This window comes from Acomys minous, assembly GCF_964271855.1.
Source record: "Acomys minous genome assembly, chromosome: 2".
Lineage (NCBI taxonomy): Eukaryota > Metazoa > Chordata > Mammalia > Rodentia > Muridae > Acomys > Acomys minous.
Window position 1 is genome coordinate 23,554,642 of NC_140484.1, and position 16,204 is coordinate 23,570,845.

The 16,204-nt window shown below is 41.2% G+C and overlaps 1 protein-coding gene and 1 long non-coding RNA gene across 3 annotated transcripts in view; one reads left to right on the plus strand and one right to left on the minus strand.

The window, feature by feature from the left end:
- The window catches only part of BTAF1 (B-TFIID TATA-box binding protein associated factor 1), a 90,183-nt gene extending 74,013 nt beyond the window's left edge, over positions 1 to 16,170 (minus strand). The window contains exons 1-2 of one of the 2 annotated variants that reach the window (XM_084763720.1): positions 16,014 to 16,170; positions 15,868 to 15,920 (exon numbers count right to left, since the gene is read on the minus strand). In XM_084763720.1, coding sequence (XP_084619846.1) covers positions 15,868 to 15,881 — 14 coding nt within the window. In that variant the 5' untranslated portion in view covers positions 15,882 to 15,920; positions 16,014 to 16,170. Of the gene's footprint in view, positions 1 to 9,630; positions 9,852 to 15,867; positions 15,921 to 16,013 lie in introns of those variants that run through there. The other variant, XM_084763719.1, reaches the window with a different exon arrangement.
- LOC311587398 lies at positions 5 to 7,179 on the plus strand. The gene is made up of 2 exons (XR_014775847.1): positions 5 to 61; positions 116 to 7,179. It is a non-coding gene; the product is annotated as an uncharacterized lncRNA (long non-coding RNA).
- Positions 16,171 to 16,204: the final 34 nt, after the last annotated feature.

The following is a 16,204-nucleotide window of genomic DNA, read 5'->3' on the forward strand; positions in this document are numbered from 1 at the left end:
GTTTCTTCATAAGCTTGAGGCAAAAAATGTGTTAAACTGTGAACCCAGTCGTCTGCTGGGAGTCAGATGTGGTGGCATGTGCCTGTAATCCCAGCACTCAGAGAGACTGAGGCAGGTGGATCTCTGTTAGTTCTAGGCCAGCCTCATCTACAGTATGCAACCAAGACAGCCAAGGATACACAGAGAAATCTTGTCTTGGAAAACAAAAAAAGAAAACAAAAATGAAAGAAAGAAATGGTGGGACTAGCAGGGCATAATGGTGCACAATTATCTCAGTATTCAGAAGGCTGAAATAGGATAAATATGGGTTCAAAGCCAGCCTGGGCTACATAAAACGAAAGGGCAAAGGAGACAAGCAGAAGAAAGTAGAGTACACCAAGTGTAACTGGGGTTATGCATTAGGAAGACTGCCTGGCAGTAATGGGAAGGCCTGTAGAGAATAAAGCCACAATTCCAACAGAAACAAAAACATTAGTAGTCATGATACAGAAGCAAAATATACACAGAAACAAAACATGCACAGTGTGGTAATTAAGCAAAACATCATGGGCATTGAAAGAATTATGAGATTTTAAATCTTAGAAATGAAAATATCAAGCAGGGCTTTGTAGCACATGCTTATAATGCCCGCACTTAGGAAAATGGGGCAGAATGATTACTTTGAATATGAGACCAGCCTGGGCTACAACTAAATTCAAGAGGAGCTTCTGTGACACATTGAGACTTTGTCACAATTCCCTATCCCACATCCACCCTTAAAAAAAAGGTATCACTGAAAGAAATGTGAAAGGGCAGTTGAAGAAACACAGAAAGGATGGCAAGCTCACCAGTGGCAGAGAGTATAGCTAGAAGAGCACAGAATGGTAGTAGAGAGCTGACATTTAGAAACGCTGGAAGGTAAAGTCATTGCACAGAGGTGATAAACACAACAACTGATATATTCCTGAGCTTGAAACTCATGAGACAACGACATAAACCAACCCCTAGTTCTGCTTCGTCTAAGCAAGGTGAGATAAAATCACAATAGAGTATGCTGAAAGCAAGGAGTGCGGGTGGACAAAGTCACAATTACACAGCCTATCCACCTAGCACACAGGGCTAGCCTTGCTACCACCCTAACCTACTGAAGTAAAGTGAGTCCTGTGTTTATGGAAGGAGGCTTTGTATTTGGGATATGATGTTGTGGAAATTTTGGTTTATATGTAAACATGTTTTTGTTTTAACCCCAGGTATGGGATATGGGGCTGTTCCAGTTTGTCCACAGCTGATAATCACCTCCTGAGAGGACACCGGATGTCTGTCAGCTGTGAAGTGCCTCATGCAGGGGTGTAGTCTTTGTCAGTCGGGGATAAAAGCCAGACCCAAAGAGAGACTGGGGGCTCCGAGAAAGGAGGTTGCTGGTGCTTCCCCCTGCTGCACCTGGTTGCTGTTGATGCAGTTTGATGAATAGAAGTTGGAGTTATCCTGAAACAAGGATTGGACTTGCCCTAAAGAGTCTGATGACCCTGAATAGCAGGAAGCAGCTGAGGAAAACTATGCCCCCTCTCCCCTATCTGGTGTTGGGGTGTTGGAAGCGATTGGGTGGAACAGGAAGCAAGAGATTTAAGGAACCCAAAATAAAAATAGTGTTTAAAAGTACACCAACGATATATGGATACTTTAAACAAAATGGATGGAAAAATGAGCAAGGTTATAAGAACTGCCCATCTGACACTGATAGGAGGGCTAATGTATATATAATTGTATATTTTAAACTATGAGGAAGAGAGAAAACAAATAAGATCCCAAAGCTAGCCATAAGCTTTAAGCATCAATAAACTAAAAGGTTTATAATACTTCTGGGATTCTTTTAATCTCATAAAGAATTAAAGAGCTTCAAAGTTCTAAAATCCTTTTATTTAAGAAAAAAGGAGGAAGTGGAAAAAAGGAAAAGAAAAAACTATTTATTAGAGGACAAATTAAATAGATGAATGTTTTTCACACTAAGAGGTAAACAGGTCAGGCATTGTGGCCCATGCTTTTAATGACAACACTCAGAAGCCAGACAGAAGCAGAGTTCAAACCCAACTAGGGCTACATAGTGAGGCAAAGAGGAAAACAGCAGAAATATGGTATTTTAAAAATGAGTAATAGTAAGCACAAAATCATTATAAATGGTTAGAAATATAACTAAATCACATCTCTTTCTTTCTTTTTTTTTTTTTTGGCTTTTCGAGACAGGTTTCTCTATGTAGCCTTGACTGTCCTAGACACACTTTGTAAACCAAGCTGGCCTCAAACTCAACAACAATCCATCTGCCTCTGCCTCCCGAGTAATTACATCCTTTTTGTCTATTAATGGTATTGAAATGTCAAACTGTTTCAGAACAAAACACTGAGACTATATACATTATATAGTTAAGGGGATTATAAGAAAGATATAGCTCAAGAAAATTCCTTTAGGCAATTAAAGCTAAAGACATATAAAAAAGAATAACACGACACAGTTAACTTCTGAAAGCAGTACAAAAATTTACACATATGCCTCTTTTTGTTCACAGCTATCTAAACACTTGCCTGTCTCTTCTGTGGAATATAAAATATCCTCCACAGGCTAACGTTCATGAAGGCTTTGAACCCCAGCATACCATACTATTTGGGAAGGTAGCAGCAACCTCAGGAGGTGGGCCTAGCTGACTGAAGCAGTTCACTGGGGGCATGTCTTCAAAAGATGTCTGTCTCTGTGTCTGGCTCTGTCTGGGGCAAGCAATTCTGCACTACCACACCTTTTACTCAAGCTACTCTGCCTTCCCATAGGTCCATACAATGAAGCCAGCCAAGCATGGATGGTACCCTCTGAAACAGTAAGCTGAAATAGCTTCCTCTTTTTAAGTTGTCTCTCAGATTCCTGGCACAGTTACAAACACCACTGTACGAATGGCACACCATTCATTCACTGTTTTTTGCTAAAGGATTGGTGGGAAAAATGAGGATTCTGCAACAAGAGAAAGGAAAACTGTTTAGGACACCGGTATTCTTTAAACATTCTAAGGCGAGGTCAGACTTAAAACTGATTCTCTCATCCATTTTATTTTTATTTACTTGTTTATTTTGGTTTTTCGAGACAGAGTTTCTCTGTGTAGCCTCGGCTCTCTTGGACTCACTTTGTAGACCAGGCCTCAAACTCTCAGGGATCCGCCTGCCTCTGCCTCCTACATGCTGGGATTAGAGTAATGCGCCACCACACCTGGCCCCTCATCCATTTTATATGTGATTGTCAGGTCTGAGCCCTTTCGACTTGTTTTCATGAGACTGATATGTTCATGAGAGCTCTCTGGGATTCTTCACAACAAATATCCTTGGAGATGACAACAAACATCTGCATATTGCAATTCAGAATGCCTCAGGCTCAATGATGAAAAAAAAATTAAGGAAATTTTAGGACGCCAGCAAGATGGCCTACTGAGCACGTAAAAGCACTTGCCACCTGAGCTCAATCCCCAGAAGCCACATAGTTGAAGAACAAACTGTCTTCTGACTTCCACATACCTACCATGGCACATGCAAGCCCTGCTCCCCAAAATAAACGATTTTAAAGAAATTTTAAGCATGCAAGAACAAATATGCACCATGACAAATATATTTTTTAGATCTCACTGTGAAATTCAACTAAATATAGCCTCCACTTAAAGCCTTTATTTAAATGCAACCTCACTTGCTCCAGATATGCATTTTAAATCTTAAATTTTATGGAAGGCAAAATTGGCAAAAATTAAATTCTTAACTAAGTTGTTTTATTTTGTTTTGTTTTGTTGGCAAGTACTGTGATGCGTGCTTGTGATCCTAGTGCTGGGAAGGCAGAGGCAGGTGGAGCCCTGAAGCTGGATGACCAGCCAACCCAGTCTAATCAGTAATTTCTGGTCACTGAACAAAAACAATGGATATTATCTTAGGAACGTCACCAAAAATTGTCATTAGGTCACCACACAAATGTGCACACGCATGCCATTCCCCCCCCCATCACATGAAATTTAATCCTGGAAAATCTGATTTATTTATATATGACTGAAATATCATACTTGAAGGCCACCAAAAACTCTTAAGGTTCAAATCCAATAGCATTCTTATGAATTAAATTTTTCTTGATTCTTCTGTGACATTTGATACCAGCAAGTATTCATTCTTAAGCCCTTTCCTTCTCAAGTTTTGATTACCTTGCTAGTCTTCAAATACTTCTTTGCTTCACCTCCTACTCATACCACTCTTCCTATGCGCATTCAGAACCCACACCATTGTTGGTGGATCATCTCACCAGTTCCTCTTTTAGGAAACTGTATACTATTGTTTGTTTATACCCAATACAAATAGTCCCCAAATCAAGCTCACCTGACACACTTCCATCTGCATTTAAGTATATATAATTCTTATTAAATGTGACCCAGTTGCCAGATTAACTTCTTAAAGTATACTTTGATCAGATTACTGCTATTCTAAAATTTTCAATGATTCACCCTTATCATATGGTAACACAAAACAAAGAAGTACAACCCAAATATGAGTCTTTTGGTTTTCCACAATACTGTTATTTTTCCCTTTAGAATATCTTTTTTAGCCAAGTATGGTGGCACACGCCTTTAGTCTCAGCACTCAGGAGGCAGAGGTAGCCTGATCTCTGAGTTTTAGGCCAACCTTGTCTACAAAGCGAGTCCAGGACAGCCAAAGCTACACAAAGAAAGCCTGTCTCAAAAAACAAGTCTTTTCATTGTTGTTGTTGTTTGTTTTTTTCCAGACAAGGTTTCTCTTGGCTGTCCTGGAACTCTCTCTGTAGACCAGGCTGGCCTCAAACTCACAGCAATCCGTCTACCTCTGCCTACTGAGTGCTGGGATTAAAGGCGTGTGCCACCAAACCCTGCTTCAAAAGTCTTTTTTTTTTTTAAATTAACTTACTCTTTTTGTTTTTCAAGACAGGGTTTCTCTGTGGAGCCTTGGCTGTCCTAGACTCGCACTGTAGACCAGGCTGGCCTCGAACTCTCAGGGATCCATCTGCCTCTGCCTCCCAAGTGCTGGGATTAAAGGTGTGCACCACCATCGCCCGGCAATTAACTTACTCTTAAACTTAATTTTAAATTTAGAGTTCTCGTGTAGCCTAGACTTGCCTTGAACTCTTGATGTAGCTAAGGCTGGCCATCAAATTCTGATTTATCTACCTTTACCTCCCAAGGGCTAGGAAGACGTGGAGAGATGAGGTACTGAATTTGGGATGTTTATGAATTCAAGCACTCCACAGTCTCCACAATGTCTCATAAACTGGACCTGGGGATACATGACTATAATCTTGAGTTCATGACTCTATTGAACTATACATGACTATAATCTTGTGCTATAAACCAAGATACTGTTTGGTTCACCAGCAAGCTGCTGTATTAGTTTGTTTTCTAATGCTGTCATAAAATACCATGACCACATGCAGACCATATCCTGGGAAGATTGGAGGCCAGTTAGCCTGCTGACGGGCTGGAGGTAATGACAAGAGCCCCTGCCTGAAAAAAGGCAGAGGCAGGCACTGACCTGAGGGATTGTCCTCTGGTCATAACATTCCTGCCCACACATCTCTGGTCTCTCTCTACCCCAGTGCTAACCCTACCTATCTTACAAAATTCCTCCTGCCCCTCTTCAGCAGAGCCTTTATCCCAGTGTCATATCAACCTCTGATGCCTATCAACCAACTGCCCTGAGAGGGGGGAAAAAATTAAGCTCACTTTCTCCTCCAATTCTTGCTTGTTTATTCTTCTTCCACTGTAATAGTAACCAAACTTGCCTCCTTGAGTAGAGGAATAAACACACAAGAATATTTCTCTAGTCCTCTTGATCAAAGCACTTTTTGGAGTTCTCCATTCCTTACTTAAGACAGCAAATTAGACCACAGAAAAGGAAAAACAAAGAAATGAACAGACAAGGATCTGACAAGAGGGCAGTCTGACCTGTTCATCTAGGATAGCCAGGTATGAGACAAGCAGGGTACTCATCAGGGCCAGGACTATTGATAGAGTTTGAAATGGTGGTGGGGGCTGGGGGAAACACATGAGATAGTGTTACATTAGATAGTAGGCACAACCCTTGATGAGGGAGGTTAGATGTCAAGAGAAAAGAGAAATTAAAGAAGGGCAAGAGGAGGGGCTGGAGAGATGGCTCAGAGGTTAAAGGTCCTGAGTTCAACTCCCAGCAACCACATGGTGGCTCACAACCATCTATAATGAGATCTGGTGCCCTCTTCTGGCATTTAGGCATACACGCAGGCAGAACATTGAATACATAAATATTTATTTTTTAAAAAGGGAGAGGCGGGCAAAAGGAACATGTACTTTTTGTTCCTTCCCTCTTCTTTCCTCTCTAAATATACCCACAAATATGGGGGGGGGTTGTTGTTATTATGTTATTTTATATGTACGAGTGTTTTGCCTGCATATGGGCCTATGCATCAGTGTATGTCTGATGCCAAAAGAGGCAATAAAAAGGATGTTGGTTCCCCTGGAACTGGAGTTTACAGATGGTTGACAGCCACCATATGAGTACTAGGAATCTAACCCAGGTCCTCTGTAAGAGCGGCCAATGCTCTTACATTCTGGGTATCTCTCCAACCCCACTGTTTGTTTTTGAGAATTAGTACTTGAGATCATCCTGTCTCAGTCTCCAGATTACTGGAATCACAGGTACTTACCATACTTGGTTACCACAAATCTTTGGCCAGGTATGGTGGCACATGCCTTTAATCCCAGCCCTGAAGAGGGAGGCAGAAGGGCTGGAGAAATGGCTGAGTGGTTAAGAGCACTCGGCACTCTTCCAAAGGTCTGGAGTTTAATTCCTAGCACCCACAAGGCAGCTCACAATTGTCTGATGCTGTCTTCTGGTGTGCAGATGTACATTCAGACAAAGTACCTATATACATAAAATAATTAAAAATACATAAATAATAAATCTTAAAAGCCGAGCATGGTAGTCTGTAATTCCAGCACTCTGGGAGGCAGAGGCTGGCAGATCTCTCTCTTGAGTTCAAGGCTAGCCTGGTCTACAGAGTGAGTCCAGGCTACACAGAGAAACCTTGTCTTGAAAAAGAGAGAGAAAGAGGTAGAAGCAGGCAAATTTCTGTGAGTTTGAGACCAGCCAGAGCTACATAGTAAGCCCATCTTTAAAAAACAACAACAACAACAACAACAACAACAACAAAAAACTTCATCCTTGGAAGGATATACGCATGGAAGAAACAAAGATAACAAATGCAAAGTTGAATAGAAGGTATCAGAGACTACAGAATAATTTATTTCAGGCTAGAAAGATGGCTCAGTGCTTAAGAGCACGGTGGCTCTTGCAGATTGTAAACACCCACATTAAGAGGCTCAAACAACTACCTGTAACTCCAATTCCAGGGGATCTGAAAACCTCTTCTGGACTCCATGAACTCTGCACAGGAGAGCAATTCATACACTCAGTCACACACATATATAAAAAAATATATATCTTTTAAACAAATCTGTTGGCCAGGGAGGTAGTGGTGCATGCCTTTAATCCCAGCAATTGGGAAGCAGAGGCAGGTGGATCTGAGTTTCAGACCAGCCTGGTCTACAGAGCAAGCTCCAAGAGAGCCAGAAAAAACCTGAAACTCTGTCTCAAAAAACCGAAACTGAACAAACAAAATTCATTAAGAGAAGGTAATTATATTTTACAACAGTCACTGGTTCTGAATATACCAAGAAATCTAGCCTGTTTTCAAGTCAGAGACATAACACAGAAGATATGATTCTTGTTTGTCTCATCAAACTGGTTTCAGAGAGATGCCCTGAAAATTGCCTTAAAGTGGATAAGGGGGACAGATGTTTGTAGAGGTTTTGCAGGTAACTGCAGTGTAACTTCTCTATCCTCCACATGTTTGCAATAGAATTCACAACTGTTTAAACTTGTCTTGTACGTTTGGAACTATGACATGCCTTAGATTACTAGTTCAGTTAATTAAAAAAAAAATTTTTTTAAGCTACAGATTTACTGTATGCCTGCTCGCAATCATCATCATCATCATCATCATCATCATCATCATCATCTCCCTGGAAATCTCAGAATTTAATCGCCGAAAAACTGGTAAGGATACCCTGGCAAAACAGCTCACAAAAGTGGTGTTGTGATCTCAGCTAAACCTGACTAGCACCACTACAGACTAGCCCAAGACATAGGGGGCCATAAAATAATTGTAAAATTCAAAGATCAGCTATAGGGCTGGAGAGATGGCTCAGCTGCTAAGATCACTGGCTGCACTTGCAGAAGACCTGGTTTTGGTTCCAGCACAGGCACAGCAGCTCCCACAGAGTAGGCAGCTCACAACCACCTGCAACTCCAGCTCCGGGGATATGATGCTCCCATCTATCTTAGTCTCCACAGCCACTGCACAGACAGAGACACACAGAACCACAGACACAGCACACACATGCACACTAAATAGTAAAATAAGTTTTTCTAAGTCAAGTTTTGATCCAGGCGTAGTGGCACACACCTGTAATCCCAGCACTTGGGGAGGCAGAGACAGGCGACTGTCTAAGTTTGAGGCCAGCCTGGTCTACAAAACAAGTCCAGGACAGCCAAGGTTACACAGAGAAACCCTGTCTCCAAAAACAAAACAAACAAACAAACAAAACAAAACAAAAACCTCAAGTTTGTCCATTTTGTTATTTTTTTCACATGTAGATAAAGTGCAGTAAAACTTAATGTAGAGAGTGCCTGTGCAAAGTAATATGAAACCATGTTGAAGTTTCTGAACAGAAAGCAGGCTAACTTAAGAGGCCACAAAGAACACACATAATCAACAGGAAAATGTGAAACCACAAAGTCAGGTGCAAGCTCAGGTGGAGAATGCTTCTGTCCTGTTATAATTCTAGTACCTAGAACAAAAAGTATTCAATAAATGCTCTAATGAGTGATAGTGAAAAGGTCTAATCAAGCTACAGTACTGTCAGTCTGCTTTTCCATACTCTATCCCCATCCAACACGTTGTAATCTCTTTCATGAATTTAAAGATGAAAAATAGCTAGTTTTGACATAAATACGTATAATTTCACATTATGAAATTATACTTTTTTAAATGGTTGAAGTGGTGCATTTTGTATTGGTGCCACAGTTAAAAAACAAAAACATCCTGTAATCCCAACACTCTAGGAGGCAAGGGCAGGCAGATTCCTGTGAGTTCCAGGCCAGCCTGGTCTACAGAGCAAGTCCAGGACAGCCAAGGCTACACAGAGAAACCCTGCCTCAGAAAACAAAACAAAACAAAACTACAACAAAAAACATGGTCAGGAATGTATGCCAGTGGTAGGAAGTTTCCCTTCCACGTATAAATAAGGCCCTGGATTTGGATTTAATATCCAGTTTAATAAAGCAAACTTATAAATGTACTTTGGAAAATAAACCACATCAATGGGTTGAAATTTACCAACATGAAACAAAAAATCTATAATGCCTCCTCTACTTTTACCTGGTTGTCTCTGAATTTTCCAAAGAATGGAATATTTGATAAAATGTAATTTATAGTAGTATTTCCTGATAATCTTATAATCGTTAAAATTAATAGTAAGGGAGGAAGAGGAACAAGTATAGCACACTTATACTGACCCACAGAAGTAATGATTTCCCCTGTCCTTAGTACTCTCCCACATCAAGGAACTTCCTTTTGTCAGCTTGTAAGCTCTCCACTGAGAAAGCAGACTCAAGATGCTCCAAGTCACCAGAGGTATCACTTCCTCTTATTTTGTAGACTAGGCCTGTTGAAACATTGTTTGTCTAAAGTTTCAGAAGTATAGTGAGAATTAACAAGACTGGACAAAAAGTTTTGTTCCTATGTAACAATTTGTTAAAGAGCCATGTTCCCTTTTTCTCCCAGAATCTTTTGCAGTTATATCACTTTCAATTCATATATGGGGGGTGGGAGGTAGAGGAGGGGGATGCAGCTTCTAAAATAAATCCTGTGTTATGAAAACTCTTTAGACATTACCTTTCATGCATTAATTCAGAGAAAATAATATAAACTACATTCTTGAACAGACATAATCAAGAAAAAAAAACCTTACCCAGCTCATAGGAAAATATTACTGTTCAACATTCAATCAATTATGGCATAAACAGGCAAACATACCAAAAACAATTCTTTTAAAAAATCTGTATCAGGGGCTGGAGAGATGGCTCAGCAGTTAAGAGCACTGACTGCTCTTCCAGAGGTCCTGAATTCGATTCCCAGCAACCACATGGTGGCTCAACCACCTATATTGTGACCTGATGCCCTCTTCTGGCCTGCAGGCACACATGCAGGCAGAGCACTGCATACTAAATAAATAATCTTTAAAAAAAAAAAATCTGTATCAGCTCTGGCAAGCTAGCTCCTCTAGTAGAGGTACTTACTGCTAAGCTGCTAAACCAAGTTCAACCCCCCAGACTCACATGGTGAAAGAGAACCGTTGACCTTTAAGCAAGTCACACACATTTTTTTTTCCTAATCTACATTAAGCAGGGCATGCCTGAAAGCCCAGCAGTCAGGAGGTTGAGGGAAAAGGACCACCAATTGGAGTTTGCCTTAGGCTACATAGCAAAACCCAATCTCAAAGAAAGGCAAATCTAAGCCAGGTACCGGGAGCACACCTGTAAGCCCAGCACTTAGGGAAGCAGAGACAGGCAGAGCTCAGGGAGTTTGAGGCCACCCTGGTCTACAAAGCAAGACCAGGACAGCCAAGGCTACCCAAAGAAACTGAAACCTTGTTTCCAAAAAAAACCACCACCACCACTCCCAAAAAAGAAAGGCAAATATACAATAAGCTTTGAACCTAACAGTTATAGAATCATTACCAGTGAATAAGCCTTAACAACTTCTCTAAAGTTGCCTTTTCTGTTGTCTAATTCCCACTAAGTTTAAAAAAAGATAACAGAAGAATGTATCATAAAGCAAAAAGACAGAATTCAAAGATTTAGCAAGTATGACTTAACCTGTTTGCAAGCAACACTACAAGCTCTTAAAAGTATCACTTGGTGTGAAGGAAGGGGGTTGCTGGTAGTATATTAGGTTTTTTATTTATGTATTTTTTTGTTTATTTATGGTTTTTCCAAACAGGGCTTTCCTGTGTAGCCTATGCTGTCCTAGAACTCTGTAGACCAGGCTGGCCTTGAATTTACCAGAGATTTGCCTGTCTCTGCCTCCCGAGTGCTGGGACAGCATCTACATTTTAACAGCAGTTAAACAATTAAACTGTTTTTAACTCTAACATGTATATATATATATATATATATCTTTCAAACACCTAAAGAAGATACATATTAGCCAGGCTCAGTGAGGTACACCTCTAATCCCAGCAATCAGGGAGGCAGAAGCAGGTAGATTTGTGTGTGTTCCAGGCCAGCCTGGTCTACCAAGCGAGTCCAGGACAGCCAAGGCTACACAAAGAAACCCTGTCTTGAAAAAACAAAAAAACAAAACAAACAAAAAAGATACATATCTTCCAATAATATTTTGCTGAATTTTACAGAGAACTTCAAATGCTGCCTGTGTTTGTAGTCTTAAAGACTTGGTTATTTAAGATAGATTTACATCTTCATCCACAGATCAAAAATTTATTGTGCACTTCATAATTTGTACAAAGTACAATAAAGCCAATTCTTACAACAATGTAAGCAGAATCAAAAATTCTGATCATACAAAATGTAGGGTTACATTATATACAGCTTATATCACAAAATGTCATGTTATGATGGGACTTATTTAAAAAACACCTAAAACTATTCTGATGATATATTTTTTAAAGTATGATCCTGGGCTGAAGAGATGGCTCTGCAGTTTAGAATCTTTCCTGTTCTTCCAGAGGACCTGAATTCAATACCTGACACCCCTGTCAATCTACTCACAATATACTGTAACTCCAGCTCCAGGGAATTTAATGTCTCTGGCCTCCAAGCTAAATGCACACACCTCACATTCAGGCACACAGATATATATAATTAAAACTAATAAAAATAATCTTTTTAAAGTATAATCATTATACTTTTTGTAAGCATATGTAATAAACTTATAAATATGCAATATACAAAACTAAAGTAAATGTTCCTCCCAACAACAAAAAGCATAGCTAGGTGTCAGGCCTGTCAGTGTACCTATAAACCTAGCAGAGACAGTGCCAAGCTGACAGCTTGCTGCAGGCCAGCCTGGGGTATAAACCCAGAGTCTACCTCACAAAACCAAAGCTAGAGTTTTAGTTCAGTGGTAAAGTATTTTCCTGGCATTCACAAGACCCCAAGCTCAATCCCCAGTATGACTAAACAACAACCTATAGCTGAACTAGGAAACACTCACTGAGAAAGTGACACATTCCTATGGTCTCAGCTACAGGAAAATGAACTAGGAATACTTGTGCACTACATTGAGACCCTGTCTCTAATAGGAAAACAAACAAACTAACTAACTAACTAACTAACTAACTACATTGAATGGTTCCTAAGAACCAGGCACTTTGCTCAAGACAGAAAGATCATAAGACACATTTCTGTCTCACAGAGAATTTATTAATCCAGCAATAAAGAAAAATTAGGCAGCTATCTACTAAGTGTGATAAACACTTTGGCAGACAAAAAAAAAAAACACTATTGCAAACAGCACAGGTAAAGTAAAACTCAGGAAGAAGGCTTCCTGAACAAAGTGGTATGTAAGCACTTAGGCACGACTAAGATTGTAATGAAAAAGACAAAGTGGCTTTAATCTCAGCACTCAGGAGGTAGAGGCAGACAGATCGCTGTGAGTCCGACACCAGCCTGGTCTACAAAGTGAGCCCAGGACAGCCAAAATAAAACAGACAAACCCTGTGTGGGGAAAAAAAGAAAAAAGAAGAAGAAAAAGACAACGTAAGAGGTAAGTGTTCCAGATATAAAAGAGCGGGAGGTAAAAACATCCTGGCTAAGATCTAAGTGCAGAGAACCTGATGCAAGATGAAGCAAAAACAAAGACATGTACGAGAAGTTTGGGAATGTGGACTTAATCGTAAAGCAACAGAAAGCTAGCAAGTTTTAAGCAGAAAAATAATTGAATTAAAACTTGCATGTTAGCAAATAACACTTCTGAAGTGATGACTAAATTAGAGCGAGATGCCAGGGGAACAAGTGCCAAGTAAGGGCTGTTGAGAGGCAGCCAGATCACCACTCTGCTTCACGTGAAGACATCCGACATGGGGCCTGACAACCTGAGTTCTCCTGGAATTCAAGTTAGAAAAGGAGAAAACTGACTCCCAAAGGTTGTCCTCTGACGAGTTGCACGTATTTTTTAAAGAGAGCATGTCTTTCTGTTTCCTGCCTGTGGCTGCGGTGTGGCCAGTCTCATGCTCCCACCTGCCTCCCCACCATGATCAACTTCACCCTCAAACTGAGCAAAAGAAAACCCCTTCTTCAAAAAAAAAAAAGGGGGGGTGCGGGGGAGCTGTTGCAGAAGTCTTGGGCTGGATGATGGAGTATGGATGACTGTGGCAATTATTTTAAAAATAAATAAAAATAAAAATAAAAAAGACTGGCTGCAGGAAGCTTAGAAAGGTGGGATTGGATTTAGTGAATGGCTAGATAGAGGGAATGGAAAAGACGGAAAAGTCAAAGATTATTCCACATTTCCTGGCAGAGGAAGTAACAATAATACCAATGTTTATAAGATTTTTTAAATGCCAAGCAGTGGTGTCCCATACCTTTAATCCCAGCACTTGGGAAGCAAAGGCAAGTGGATCCCTGAGTTCATGCCCAGCCTAATCTACCAGAGTAAATTCCAGGACAGCCAGGGCTACAGAGAGAAACCCTATCTCCTAGCTTAAAAATTTAAGGTTTCTTTACAGTTGTGCACATTGACATAAACAATGCAAAAATATTTTTATTTGAGTCTGGCATGTGATTTCCATTTCTCAAACTATATTTTGCTGATCTTACATAAAAGTACTTAAATGAATGCCCATTTCCACAATGCCAAAAGAAAAAAGTGAAATTTAGCACAGACGTATGCTTAGTGCATGAAGTCACACCTGAAACTACCAACGTTTTTTTTCAAATTGAATCCACAAATATTTTTAAAAGTCTAACAACTCCCCTAGACAAACGAGGCATCCCCAAGTCTTTGCTTGAACTTATGTCATTAAGCCTAGCACAGAAGCAGCTTTGGGGTTTTTGTTTTTGTTTTCAAGACAGGAAACTTTTATAGAATGTGGCTGGCTTTAATTTGGACAGTGAATAAGGAGAAAAAAAAATACAGGAACAACAAAAAGTACTACTCTTTGAAACCAAATAATGAAGGCGAAAAGCCTAGAACACCCATTCATTCTTTCAAGTTGGGTGTCCTAAACTTGGGTCAATAGATCAGTGTTAAACAAAGAAGATGAGTCTTTTTAAGCACTATCATTTGTCTCTATAAAGCTTTCCAGCACTGTACATACACCTACCTTATGAAAGGAAGTGCTAGTTCCCTTAAACTAAAAACATCTGATAAGGCAAGGTGACACCACGATGCCACACCTCTAATCCCAGAACCAGACGGAGTTCCTGCTGAGTTCGAGGCTAGCCTGGGCTATAGGAGTCCCTGGTCTCAAAAAAGAAAAAGAAAGAAAAAAAAAGAGGCTGACACATCTCATGTTGTTCATGTACCAACATGTTTCTTGTGCGTATATTTATGCATTTACATACAAGATAAATTATAAGATAAAGCTATCTGTACTTGCAGAAATAAGAAGTGCCACCCGTATTCTCTTAAAGCAGTTCTATAAATGCTGAAATAAAAATCTTTCTCCCACTGAGTGGATGAGTCTGCTTATGAAATAAAAATTAGGTGTCACGTACTACCGGTACCTAGCAACCCCCTCCATTCAACTCCCATGGGCTTCTCCCACACACTATTTCATCAGTTACCTAGGGAGCCTGTGAGGAACGGGTTAGTCTTTCGTTGTAAGAAAAAACTTCAGCACACACCGTACTTAAAGGAATGTGTTCAACTAACTGCAAAAAATGAGTGAAAGCTGTCTATTTTCATCATTTATCTCCTTCAGTCCATATGGCGAAAGGGCTCGTCTCATTAAATTACCTCATCATGCCTAAAGAACTTGATAACTCTTTCTGATTAAACACCGAGACTATCCCTTACATGCCATCGGGACATCAAAATCATTTCGACGTTTTCCAACCCGTTCTATCAAAGACGCTATACAAGTTAAATGCTTGTAGGTTTTTCTATAACTTCCTCAGACTTTTTCCCACAGTGGGCAGAATTTTACAATAATTTAGGATCTATGATATCGCTTGGGGAAAAGATGCTAAAATAGTCAGCTGTTTAGGACTACACGCTAATGACAGGAATGCTTACCGCTGCACAAAAGGAGGAGTTGTACCATAAGAAAAAAGTGAGAGCTATACTCCTAGCGCGGTAATTTTTTTTTTAAATTTAGCATAACCAGATGGTCTCTTAGATAACAGTATTTCAACCCCCGCCTCCTTCGACACCTACTACCAAGTTTTGCCATGAAATGGTGGTTAGAGATCAGACTTTGATACTGAGAAAGAAAAGAGACTCGCCTAGAACTCAAAGAGGGAAGAGAAACCAGAGCAGAGCAACGTGGTGAAGAAAGGAGGAAAAAGGCCAGTTCGAACGCGCGGAGCAGTCACATTTAAGGAGGAAAAAGCCCGTCTTGAGCCGATTCCTCCGACTAACCCGAGCCCAAAGCGCCAACCAGCCGAGGGGCGAACTCGGAAGTCTGGGCGAGCGAGAAGCAGCGCTCCAGCCCCGCACTGAGGCGCCGGGGAGAGCGGACAGGCTCGCCAGCGCGCGCTCCCCGTTAGCTGGCCGGCGGCGACACCCACCTGGAGACCGCCATGGCCGGCGCCGGCGGTTCGGAACTCCCGGGGAGCTACACGCCGCGCCGCTCGGGCGCTCGGTTCCCGAGCAGAGAGAACGGCGCAGGCCCAGGCCGCCGGGCGCAGGGCAGCAGGCGGCGCGGCGTGTAGCGGCCGGCACGGGCCTTCCGGCATGGGCCGCCCACCCGAGCTCGTCCCCCGCGGCGGACCGGGTACCACACACGGGCGGAGGCGGCGCCGCTCTGACCCGCAACACTTCAAACCGGGTGCCCCCAGCCCCGCTCTCTGCTGACGCAGACGTCGGCACGCCGGACTTAGCGTCCGCACGCCGGAAGTGACGTCA